Source organism: Artemia sp. Qi Xiang Cuo, chromosome 10, assembly GCF_049724085.1.
Source record: "Artemia sp. Qi Xiang Cuo chromosome 10, ASM4972408v1, whole genome shotgun sequence".
NCBI classification, from domain to species: Eukaryota; Metazoa; Arthropoda; class Branchiopoda; order Anostraca; family Artemiidae; genus Artemia; species Artemia sp. Qi Xiang Cuo.
This window is the reverse complement of record NC_142803.1, coordinates 9,537,113-9,549,863: the sequence shown is the minus strand read 5'-3', so window position 1 is coordinate 9,549,863 and position 12,751 is coordinate 9,537,113. Positions and strand designations below refer to the sequence as shown.

The 12,751-nt window shown below is 34.2% G+C and overlaps 1 protein-coding gene across 1 annotated transcript in view; it reads right to left on the bottom strand.

Annotated features, from left to right (window-relative positions):
- shot (dystonin-like protein short stop) overlaps window positions 1-12,751 on the bottom strand; it is a 429,136-nt gene that overhangs the window by 87,352 nt on the left and 329,033 nt on the right. Inside the window, 7 exon segments of the mRNA XM_089095886.1 lie at window positions 448-657; window positions 1,990-2,298; window positions 4,055-4,239; window positions 5,521-5,776; window positions 7,728-8,111; window positions 8,834-8,995; window positions 11,731-12,165. Of these exon segments, the coding sequence (XP_088952012.1) occupies window positions 448-657; window positions 1,990-2,298; window positions 4,055-4,239; window positions 5,521-5,776; window positions 7,728-8,111; window positions 8,834-8,995; window positions 11,731-12,165 (1,941 nt within the window).

Genomic DNA, 12,751 nt, shown 5'->3' with positions numbered 1-12,751 from the left:
TTTAGATATTTATTAAGCTTGAAATTATTTGCAAAAACTAAGCTTCAACTTCGAATTGAATAGCACCAATTGTAGCAATCAAATGTTTACATTAGCAGCAGTGGCTAAGTCATTTTTGTCAAAAGCAGCTATTGAATAGATTTAGACATTTCTTTTGTTACTCCACTTTTTTTATAATTGTTAGTGGGTCAAAAATAAATTATTATTATTTTATTTAAAGGACCAAACACCTGCATTTTTTGGCACTTCACTCAATTCGCCCCAGAAAGTCACGGAGGGGGAGGGAGGGATTAACAATAAGGTTTAGAGGGATTATTCATATACTTCTCTACGTTTCTTTAAAAAATCCATATTTTCATCTTGGGGGATTTTTGTATCCTCATTGTACGCAGGAATGGATAAAAATTATATAAATCGTGTCTAGATAAACTACTAGACGAAACCAACCTGTTTAGCAAGTTGGAGCCGCTCCCCACGTCTCTGGATCTGTTCACAAATGGCATCAAATCGACGATTGTCTCTTTGCACTAGACCTTCTATTGTGGCGGCTCCCTCTCCTCGTGTTCTTTGACACAACTGCGGTCCAGTGATATTGACGCTTTCCAAATATGGCCGAACATCACTCAGGTCCGTCTCCAATGAGAGAATCTCATCTTCCTAAAATATGTATTAGAACTAAATACATAAAAAGAAAGGAATCAAGTATAAATTGCAAGTAATTTTTGTTACAACAAAAAAAAAAAAAAAGTTTCTTCTTCCTGTCTACTCTGTCTTTCTTCTTCCTGTCTTCTTCCTGTATAATTTATTTAATCAACTAAAAAAAAAAAAAAGTTTCTTCTTCCTGTCTACTCTGTCTTTCTTCTTCCTGTCTTCTTCCTGTATAATTTATTTAATCAACTAAAAAAAAAAAAAGTTTCTTCTTCCTGTCTACTCTGTCTTTCTTCTTCCTGTATAATTTATTTAATCAACAAAAAAAAAAAAAAAGTTTCTTCTTCCTGTCTACTCATTATTTATTTAATCAAGAGTGTCTACAGAGAAAAATCACTCAATTTTAATGCAAAAAACCCCAGCCCATATGCAGTTGTGCGATTTTTGGTTATAGCGGCCATCAAATCTAAAAAAAAGAAACGTGGAGAAAAAATCCCCAAAAAATCAGCTAAAAAAATGTGGCACCAAAAAGCTTAAGAAGGTATAGCTTTTCTCTGAAGGTGAGGTTGTCTTGTGGAATCAACGGATATTTATTTTCATGGCTCAACCTAAGAACAAAGGCAAAACTGTGGTACTCCTTCGCCCCAAAAACGAAGAATTTTATAACTTTGAGTCATACAAGAGAAAAGTCTTTGAAAATTGTGGAGGTAAGATGAGGACCTAAGATGAGTAAAAGGGGCGAAAAATATTTTAACAAATATTTAAAAATATAAAAAAAATATTTTAAAAATATTTTATATTTTGATGTCCTTGGCTCAATTGTTTAAGATTTTTGATATTCTTCGTACTTGAACAATGAAGCGCGAACGACGCATGAGCTAGATTCAAAATATTAACCTCGAGATGTCAAAAAAGCTTGAAAATTCTTTTTTTATTTATGAATTTTGGTATTTAATCAAAAAGCCCAACGTCACTACGCTGTCAGTTCTCGGAAATAGAAACTCTCTCGTATCTGATTTATGAGGGACATTAAAACGCCTATATAAGGGACAGATTTGACTTCGAGATGTTTACCTGAATAGCAAAAAAAAAAAAAAAAAAAAAAAAAAAAAAAAAAAAAAAAAAAAAAAAAAAGAAAAAAGATCATTTTATAATTTAGACAAAAGATTCATAAAGAATCATAAAGCTATATGAAGCTTCATAACATAAAGCTTCATAAAGCTAAAAGTTGTGTAAACCTTAGTCATCTTGTCTGTGCAAGTTTGCTTAAAGTAAACAAAAAAAGAATTAAGACTAGAAGAGCGAGATTGAAACAGAAATGATTTTTTATGGCTAATTTACCTGAACAGCAAGGTTTCCACCGGTAACGGCAGACTCCAGGCCTTGAAGTCTAGACTCAGCATCAATAAGCCATTCATTAAGTCTTCCATGGGATTCATGGAACTGCTGGACTAAAGGTAAGGTTTCTTGTGTATTTTTCAGCAAATCGGAAGCTCGAGAGGTAAGCTCATTATATCGTCTCTGAATTGAATCAAGCTTGTCTTTCAACTGCATTGCTTCTTCGTTAGAGATGTGACGCATTAACTCTAATCCAGTATCGATGACGTTGTCAACGTTCTGCTGGTGAGATGCCACTTCTTCTGTGAGCTCCTACAAAAGACAGACGATTGTTATCACCTCCTTTCTTTTGCAAAAACACTAAATTCTGATTTTAATACCAGCATTTTTTTTATAATTCCATTATTTTCCTAAATTCCTCAGATAAATTTTCTCAAAAAAGGTTTTTCAGAAAAATAAAATCCTCAGATAAACGTTCTGCTGATGGAAGCCACTTCGTCTGTATTCCTGTAAAAGTAGGCGATTTTTATTTTAGGTTTTTTTCTTATTTTACCTTGTTTTTTGCTGGTTCTTTTTTTACCACTAAATCCCGGTTTTAATAAGAGAATTATTAATTTTTACATATTTCTTTTTGTCAATTCCATTGCTTTTATAAATTTCTTAAATATTTTTTTCTCAGATAAACGTTTTTCAAAAAAAAAATCCTCAAATAAACGTTCTGCTGGTGAGACACCACTTCTTCTGTAAGTTCGAATAAAAAAAAGAAGACAATTTTGTTTTACTTTTTTTTAACGTCGTTTTTTTACCACTAAATTTCAGTTTTAATAGCAGGATTATTATTTTTAACATATTTACTCAGAAGACTCCTCGCACTTATCAGAAGAGCAAGTTACAAAAAAAGACGAGCCAGGAAACGAATTAAACATCAACTAACCATTAAACGAAACGATAAGTCATGCTACAACTACTGCTAACAACCACTGGAGCACCAAACCACTTGAAGGCCACATGTGTCGCCCATGCTCTATCCACCTCAATCCCTTCAGAGATTCTCTCTTTACCCTCTGCCACTAACTTCTAATTTCCTTTAAATTTTTCCTGATGACTTCTTTCAAACCTAATTAGGGGCGATCTGCTTTTCGTTCGGTCCGAGACAGATGGCCAAATGACACAATCTTTGGCAATCTGTCATCCTTCATCCGTATGATGTGGCTTAGCCATCATAACTTTTCTTTCAACCAGTCCAAGAAATAGGAACCAAGCCATCTTTTCAATGCAAATAAATGTTTGATCACATTTCCACGAAAGAACAGCATGTCATTTTTCCATGACCGTATTATTAGACTGTGAGACACATTGACCAAACAGAATCACGGTAAGTATTTTTTATGCTGATTCGCGTTTTTTTTTTTTTTTTTTTTGTTTGTGGCTTTTTAATCCATCAATTGCTTATTTTTTGCTCTAATAATTTTTTTTGATGGTGAATTATTTATAGCTATTCATCTACGTTTATTAATTTGTTATGTATATATATATACATATCTATATATATATATATATATATATATATATATATATATATATATATATATATATATACATATCTATATTTTCTTTGTTTAGCGGCGCGCCCTCGCAAGTGAAGATTGCTCTGATGTGCTGCTGGCGGTTTTCGATTGACGTTTTGGATGCTTGGATGCGACCAAAGTAACTCAGATTCTATATTTTGTCACTACATACGTATTTCGTGGGTAATATTTTTTATATTTATCTAGTTTTATTTTTAATTTTAGTAATTTTAAATTTTTTGAAAATGAACAATGGTTTTTAGCTGGATTTATTTAATACCACCTTTCTCTTTCCCTTTCTTGGTGTTCAAGAGCAGACTTAAAAGCACCTTACTTTTTGTACAGGCCAAAAAATCTACACATATTTTCCTTGGTTTATTGCCTTTATCGCTGGTCTTTTATCCATTTCTTCTCTAACTTTTTTTTTGCGTTTTTATTTTTTAACGAAGTTTTTGAGAATTTCCAAAGAAATAGTGGAAATATACAGTAATGAAACTTACAGTGATTTCTTCCATTTGCTCAACAAGTTTCTCTGTATAGACAGACAAGACTTTATATCTAGAGAGTCGGTTTTCAATATCCTCCATCCATGAGACAAGATCTTCGTAAGAAAGGACTAAATGACGCAATCCCTGCTTGGCATCAGCTAAAAGTTGTCCAATGTTGTCAGATGCGTCAACAAGACCTGAAAAAGATTAAGCAAAATTTGATGGATGGAAAACATTTATTTGTGATCAGTAGAAGCTAAAGACACATTTTTAGACAGAATCAAACATACGTTAGTGGGGTTTGTACAACAATTGATTAATTATTTTGAAAATATGTCTGTAGTTTACACGAAAAGCAGAACCAAATGTACAGGTTTGGGCAGGCCTGGATTTACCAATAGACCCACTAGGCCCGGGCCAAGGGGCGAAATAAATTATCACTGAGTGATTTTTTTCTTAGAAAAAAACTGGACTGATGTGATTTATCGTCAAAGGGCTTGAGGTACTCCACCGCGCACTCCGCCGTGACACTGCCTATTCACAGAAAAGTGATTTTAAGGCAACACAGGAATTCCGTGGCCACTTATAAACTGTCAGATGTCTCCCAAGAATGACAACTGAGAGTTCAGTATCACCTCTCTGTTTCATTACTTTTGGCTCATCAGTTAAATTCTGTTCAGTGCTTTCACTATCCCTGAATTTTCGGGGATTTCCCCACAAATATCGCAAAAACGAAGCCGCGAAAACGCTTCGGCCTAGGAGCGTCAAAGCTATAAATCCGGCCCGGGTTTTGGGCATCAGTAGCGTTTTTCAAGCTAAAAACGGCTGTATTTTATTTTACACCGGCTTTCGAATTAAGAATCCTTTCTATATTAATGCTAATTTGAATATGTTTCTTTTAAGCTGGCTTGTTTAAGGTTAAGAGATGATGTGTAAATCCTTGAATATATATAATATACTACAAGAAAACCATTATCACATGTAAACTCAAAAATGACAAAAAATAAAGAAATCTAGACAACGAACCTGGGCTATTAACTCTTAAAACAGTTATAAGAAACGGAATACAAAAGACAAGTCATCGATTCTTTTCATAATAAAAAAGCAAAGAAATGATTTTTTTTCTTATGATTAACCTTACGAATGATTTTTTTTCCTCTACTTACGAAAAGACGTTCAGCTACCATACGCTTATCAACTACCGTACAAAAAATAAATCTGTCCAAAAAAATTATGCATAGGAAACTTAATAATCACACATAAGAAAAGCCATGCGTATAAATTGAGAAGGTAATTAAAAAACCAGTATTATAAAGTATGATAACCCTTTCAGGGTATAAGAATATACGAGTGTAAGGGTGTAAGGGTATACGAATATTTTAGTATAAGAATATACTACATTGTTTAGACATATATTGACACCAGATGTGCAATTTTTTTTCTGTACTCTCGCGTTTTTAATACTAAAACATACTAACCCGCATAGCGGTCAGTGATATCCGCCACTTTATCCGCCAAACCAGAGGCCTCTTTGTCACCAACAAGAATCATAAGAGCGGAAGCAGTATCTGAAAGGGTCTCGAAGCCCGGTCTTTTGGCCACGATCTCTTCATGCAATAGATCATGTTCCTCAATCCGTGTTTGAATTTTGTCCTCATCAGTAGGCACTACTTCCATATCCCTGATTTTCTTCTCATTTTTGTCCAACCATTCCATTATAGGAGATAGTTGATCCTGGAAGAGATTGAAAAAACATACTTCATGACGCAGAAAAGGGACAGAGGGGGATAAAGTAAGTTTTTAAATTATCTTTTTTAGTTTTAATCATTTTTTTACAGTTTTGATTTTTTACATTTTTTTTATTATATTATTTTTATCGATATCCATGATTTTCTTCCATTTTTGTCCAACAGTTCCATTATAGGAGATAGTTGATCCTGGAAGAGATATTAAATAGTCTAGTTCAAGACATGAAAAAGGGAAGAGGGGGAGGGGGTGAAGTAATTTTTTAAGTCGTTTTTATCTTATAGTAAGACACCTATAACAAAACACTGAAGATATGAAAATGTTAGAAGTCGACGAACGACTTAAAATGGTGAATCTAATACGAAAGTTTGGAGTTAGTCAGATAAGCTTCAAAAAAGAAATATGTTTCTTGTTTCTCAATAGTGAATTTTGTGACACTTGCCACTTTTTCCAAACAAAAAGTTTCAGTTAACCATTTAACCCCCTCCCGTAGCACATAATTTGAAGCCTTCTACTCCTTCCTCTCCATCTCTTGCTCTAGCTGAAAGTTTCAGCGCAATCCTCATAAATATTGCAGATATATTTTTTGGGTAGCCTGGATGCACATAGTCTTTTGATTTAGCTCCACCCTCTCCCCCGATTTATAGTTAGATGTCTACTTTCAAACTATAGGAGGAGGGGGAGGGGGAGGGATTTTTATTTTTTTTTAAATAGAGACAAAAAAGTTTTTTTTAATCTAGGGGAGGAACTTTTTCATATTTTTTTCAAATGAGACACAAAAAAGATATTTTTCAAAATCTAAGGGAAAAAATTGACACTAGAGGGTTTAAGTATTTTTTTTTTTCGATATTTTTTTTATGGTAAGAAATCTACAATAAGAAATTCCAACTAAGAAATTAACTACAAAAAATGCTAGCCTATAGAGGACTTAATATGGTTACTCTAATACAATGTAGTTGGTGGCATGTCAACGAACATTTCAGTATTCACTAAATGTGTCGCATGCCCTAGCTCCGGGATTCCCAACGTAGGGCACAGGCCCAACCGATGGGGCTTGGCAATATTATGGTAGGTCAGGGGCAGGACGTGAACCCTGAGGCTGGCTATACTTTACAGCCTTAATTTTAAAATAACATTTTCATGTGATTGACGTCACATTCGTATGTATTTAAAGAACAAAAAGATACATGAGAGTATTGTAATGACGCCATACGTTGTAAAATACGTATGACGCCATACGCCATACGGCGTCGCATTCAGATAATATTTTGATTAGTATAAAATACGCCAAGAGGAAGACTCGAAAAAAGATACTAAGTTATTGGCATTTTAAGCTTCCTTCATGTGAATACACGTGAAATTTTGAATAAAAAAATTTATCACGAAGTCGGGGGGGGGGGGGGAGTTAGGCTTTTATGTACTGTCGAGACCTCCGCTCAACCGCCTTCAGTGCAGCCAAATGTGCATCCTGGTTGTCAGATGGGCGTATTAGCAATACTTAGCAATACTAAGCGTATTAGGTTCATACTTAGGGCATGGTTAGAGGGATGATCAAAAGGCATTACAGGGCAACACTAGGGAGTTATTTTAATGAATAAAAAATATAGATAAAAGTCCTTAAGACAAATAAAAACAAAACCAATCCTATAAAAAGGGGCAATTGAATAGCCATTCAATGTCTGGTGTTTTCATTCAGTTGCCCTTTCATCGTTGCATGGAGAGGGCGCCCTCTTCATTCGATTTGGAGTTACTCATCTGGATCCTACTATCAACTGACTAAAAGATTAAACCTAGCTACAAACTCTTGCCACTTTTCTTCCATTTTTTTTTCTTTTTAGTTCTGTCGAGGCCAAGTTCTGATCCACATCCAAAAGACCTGACATAGTATAGTGTCCACTAAATATAAAAGACCTGAAAAAAACAAAACGAAAAAACTTACCAAGAATTGCTTAGCCACACTCATAGCAGTGTTTAGGGCCTGCATTCTTTCATCAGCCATCTGGCTCAAAACGTCAAACCTGGCAACTAGTTCTTGCATCATTTCTTCCAAATCTTTTTTCTCTTTTGGCTCAAGTTTCGAGGCTAGGTCGTGACCCATATCCAAAAGAGTTGACATGCTGTGTTGCCGATCGAATAAAAGTTTCTTTAAGAATTTCTGCTCTTGAAGCTGTGCTTTGACAACCTTGTAATCGGCTGATGGGGGTTTTTGATTCGTGACCATTTCTTCAGTGTCAGATAGCCATTTGGCAAGACTGTCTAAGGCTTCCCTGAACTTACCAGACTGGAGGAGACCCACGTCCAATTTTCTCTCTCGTTCGAACAACTGGAAAGGAAAATTGCTTAAAAATCAGAGAGTCCTGCATTATAATGGACAAAGTCCCATAACGCATCAAGCAATCAATCAATCATCCTTTTATTTTTAAATAAATGAACAAACGAAACAATTAACATGAACGTTTCGACTCAAAGCATTGCTTGTGCGAGTCACACCTGATATTGGTAAACAAATTTATATCCCACTATGAAATGAAAAGCTGATAACATAAGAGAGGGATAAAGAATTAGAAAGGAAAGAATTGAGAAGAGGTGGAGTCAAAGAAGGAGAGTGAAAGGATAAGATACAAAAGAAAAATTGAGACACTAACTCATGCAGTATCAAATACTGTGTAAGAGAGGTATCGTTTGTGGAGTGTGCCAAATGATTTTTCCTTCTTAATTAATGTTTAATCAATTTAATCCCTTATCTGGGTCTTTATTGAAATTGACCAGGTTTTTATTTATAGTAAAACCGAAACATTTTAATGTTTCGAAACATAATGCCGTCAAATCACAGAAACATGTGGGGGAAGGGGGATAAAATGAATCTTTGAAAACCTGGCTGGAAAGGGAAATTTTGTAGTTTTCTTTTCAATTTTACCAAAAGGGCATTTTTCAATGAAAATAATCCAAAAAAAGGCGTTTTTCGAAATCTAGGGGAGGGGGGCATAAAAATCTAGAAAATGAATGCCCCCTCTAATTGACACCACTGAAGAAACATATTTTTACCTTGGCCTTTAGTGTGTTCCATTTGTCGTTCATATTCTCTAGATCGCCTTCCAGCTTAGTTGTGGTTACGCCTGGTGCTGCAGATTGAACTAGTCCCTGGCCAGTTTTGTTGGCTTCCAAGACAGTTTCTTCCAATGAGTTTCTCTGCTTGTCACAGAATTCCTAAAATTTTATTTAAAATTATAAAGAGAAAATCATTAATAAAATCAGGTAAATAAAGGTTTTCAACCAATTTAAGATTAATATTTTCTGTATAAGTTTTTGATATTTTAATTTCGGCAGTCAAGCGGCTTGAATGTTTCAACGTAAGAAGTTAGCCATCATTAAGAGTTATAGACTTATCTATCGATAGGATTATATTTTGGAATTTGCTTCATACTTTTTGATAAAAACCGAAAAAAAAATCAAGAAACCAAAAACCAAGGGCAAATTTTCAGTTAAGGACACCCTAGACGGTCAGTCATTTTGATCAAAAGGTTCCGTCAATCAAATGATTAAAGCATGTTTGACCGTCTAGGACCTTGTTTGACGCTTGAGTCAAGCGTTGATGGTGATTAATAGAAAGTGTGAATGAATCAATCAGTTCCTAGACGGTCAATCATGCTTTAATCAATTGATTGACGAAAGCTTTTGATCAAAATGATTGACCGTCTGTGGGTGTCCTTCAGTGGAAAAGAAGCGCAATGAAAAGAGAAAACAAATGTTCCAGCAAGCCCTCCTCCGTGCTAAAAAAAGAAAAGAAAAAAAGGTAATCTTTTGCAATAAGCTGCAACGAGACAGGAATCGTATTTAATTTGCAGTTTTTATTTCTTATTACTATAACAACAAAAACCGGTAAACTGACAAACATGGTATTACTGAAAAAAAAAATGTTAAAAGGGTTTCATGAAAATAACGAAGTTTTACTATATTTAAGCAAGTCTAGATTATACTCTAGGGAAAATTCTAAGTAATGCCATAGAGTCTGGCTGGGTGAATAGATGTTACCCATGAAACTAACCTGAAACTAATATTACCCATGATCTCTAGACTAGTCGCAAAATCACGTGTTTCACAGGAAATTAAAAATCAAATAATTTCCGAGACCTTTATTTTTACCGTAGTTTCACCAATTTTTAAGTTTTTTTATTATAATTTTTTTTTTTTTTTAACTTACTATTTTTTTAAATAGTAAACTATGCTTCACGATCACTATAAATTTTACCGTATTTATAAGGTAGGGCTGTTTTGATTTCACCTGAGATATTGGTCGGTCAAATCGATTGCCTCCTTTTCCAGCCTCCTTTTCCAATCGTATTTTGCTGAGACAATTTTAATGTAAAAAAGAGGACCTATATATGAAAAAAATATGAAAAAAAGATATGAAATAATATATGAAAAAAGATTGTAAATAATATATGAAAAAAGAGGAGAATTCATACCAAAAATCAGCTGTATTTTCAAGATACGAATCGTTGGCTATCAATAGACCATCCATAAGTTATTATTTTTTTCCGTTAATAAAACCCATGGAACGAATTCATTAGCAATTCAAAATTTGAAAAAAAAAAATCTTTTTTCAACCTTTCTCAATTCATCATCAATGCAAGAAAGCAAAATATATGTGATCATTATATCACATATATCGTACATTACATCACATATAACATACATACACATATGCATTACGTATTTTATATTCTTTTACGGCCGTTACCCATCGTATAACTGAAATTGGGCGAAATCTTAGAGGAATTGCCTTTTTTTCTGATTTATTACTAGCTTATTACTTATTACTATTTATTATTATTATTATTATTACTATTTATTGTTACTATTATTACTATTTATTGTTATTACTATTACTATTTATTAATTATTACTAGCTGAAAATTTCCGACGTTTTGTTATCCATTGCGATACATGATAGGAAAGAAGAAGAAGAATAAAAGAACAGTAACATTTTTATATAGGAAAAAGTAAATTTTTAAATTATCTTTATATAGTTTTAATTTTTAATTATTTTTACAGTTTTGATTTGTTTGTTGGATTTCTCTATTATCTTATTTTTATCGACGTCCTTGATTTTCTTCCCATTTTTGGCCAACCTTTCCATTATAGGAGAAAGTTGATCCTGGAGGAGATTGAAATAACTTACTTCATGACGGAGAAAAGAGGAAGAGGGAACTGTAGTAAATTTTAAACTATGTTTTTATAGTTATAAGATATAAGTATGGAAAATGTACTTTGTATTCTTCTACGGGCGTTTCCAGTAGATTAACTTAAACTGGGGAAATTTTAGAGGAACTGTATTTTTTTCTGATTTATTTACAAGCTGAAAATTTCACACGTTATGTTATCTATTCATTGCGATACACGAAAGGAAAGAGGAACAAGAATAAAAAAAAAAAACAGGGAAAAAAGCATAAAAAAGAAAAAATCAGTTCTTTACCCCTCGATATATTCCCGATACATAAATAGTATGTAGCAATCCTTGTCAAATATCCTGGTTGAAGGGTTTGTCATTCGGTTCCTAAGTTTATCAACATTTCTTCCTCAAGAGGATCCCATAGATGCTTCAATGAGCAGAAAAACTAAACGTTTGAAAAATTTATACGGTTTGTGATCTGGGACTTCAAAGTCACCATCAGTCCCTCAAAATCAGATATTATCCCTTACAAGTAATGATTTTATGCCCCCCCCCCCTCTATTCTCTTTGGAGGCCAAGAAACGACGACAAAATCCAGAATGGCAACGCCCGAAAACCCAGTCAACGCCCTAAATCCCACTTTTGCTATCTTTTCCACTTTCCCATTTGCAATTCCCCATTTTTTTTATCTTTTCATTGCGGTACATCAAAAAAGAAAAAGGAGAAAAAAACAATGGAAAATTATTAAATAAAAAAAAAAAGTTCATACCTTGAACTCAGCTTGTTGCTGCCTGATCACATTCACATCCGCCGAAACAGCTTTAAACTTCACCTCTTCATTGGATGCGTCTTCAATATTGATCAAAACCTGATCTAACAGTCCATAGAAACCTTCCAATTTCCCAAAAACTCTATTCAATTCATCATTACGAGCTTTCGATCTCTCTTCTAGCTTGAGTATTTGCTTCTCCATATTCGCAATCTGATCTGTACTTGATTGAATATCTCTCCCCTGTTTGGTGAGTTTCTCACTTGCGCGGCGAGTCTCCTCAAGATGGTTTTGGTACTGCTGCAGTCGAGCGAAAAAATCAGCCACCTGATCCAGCTGTGTTTGAACAACTGGCAACAATCTAGCCGGTGCTTCCATACTGTCAAATTCTTGTTCCAATGAAGACAGGTCAACTGTGACAGATTTGAGCAACTCCTATAAAACATTTAATTTGTATCACATTTTTCCATAAACAAAAGACAGCTCATTTGGAACACTCACAAAGAGGTTCCCAGTAACAGATACTGGCGGTATCATTCCTGGAGCCCAGCGTCCTGCTGTCAAAGCAAAAAAAAAAAAAAAGCACTGGGCCGTTTACACCATTTTGGCAAAGTTGTGCAACACAGACATACAACCAGAACACAAACGAGGCTGTCTTCAGTGATAAAATTGGCTTTCGCAAACCGCAAAGAAGATTCTGAAGATTGCCGAAACTTTCTAAAGTTGCTTTCGTTTTGAATCCGTGGAAACACGATGTTCAACCCTCTCTTTTCAGGATTCTTTTAAACTTTCCTCAAGGATCCGATACACGTAGCTTTTTTCAGGAACAGAATTCACCAGCTCAGTGGGGAAACGATAGTGGTACAAAAATAATGGCCTTTGCGCAAGATTCTCAATACCTAATGCGATGTACACCATTAGCCAACTGCAGGTTATCTAAAGTGGCATGATTGATGTTAACTTATTATTTAGCTCTTTTATCATTATTATTATTATGGAGTTCCTTTATGATTACAATTTG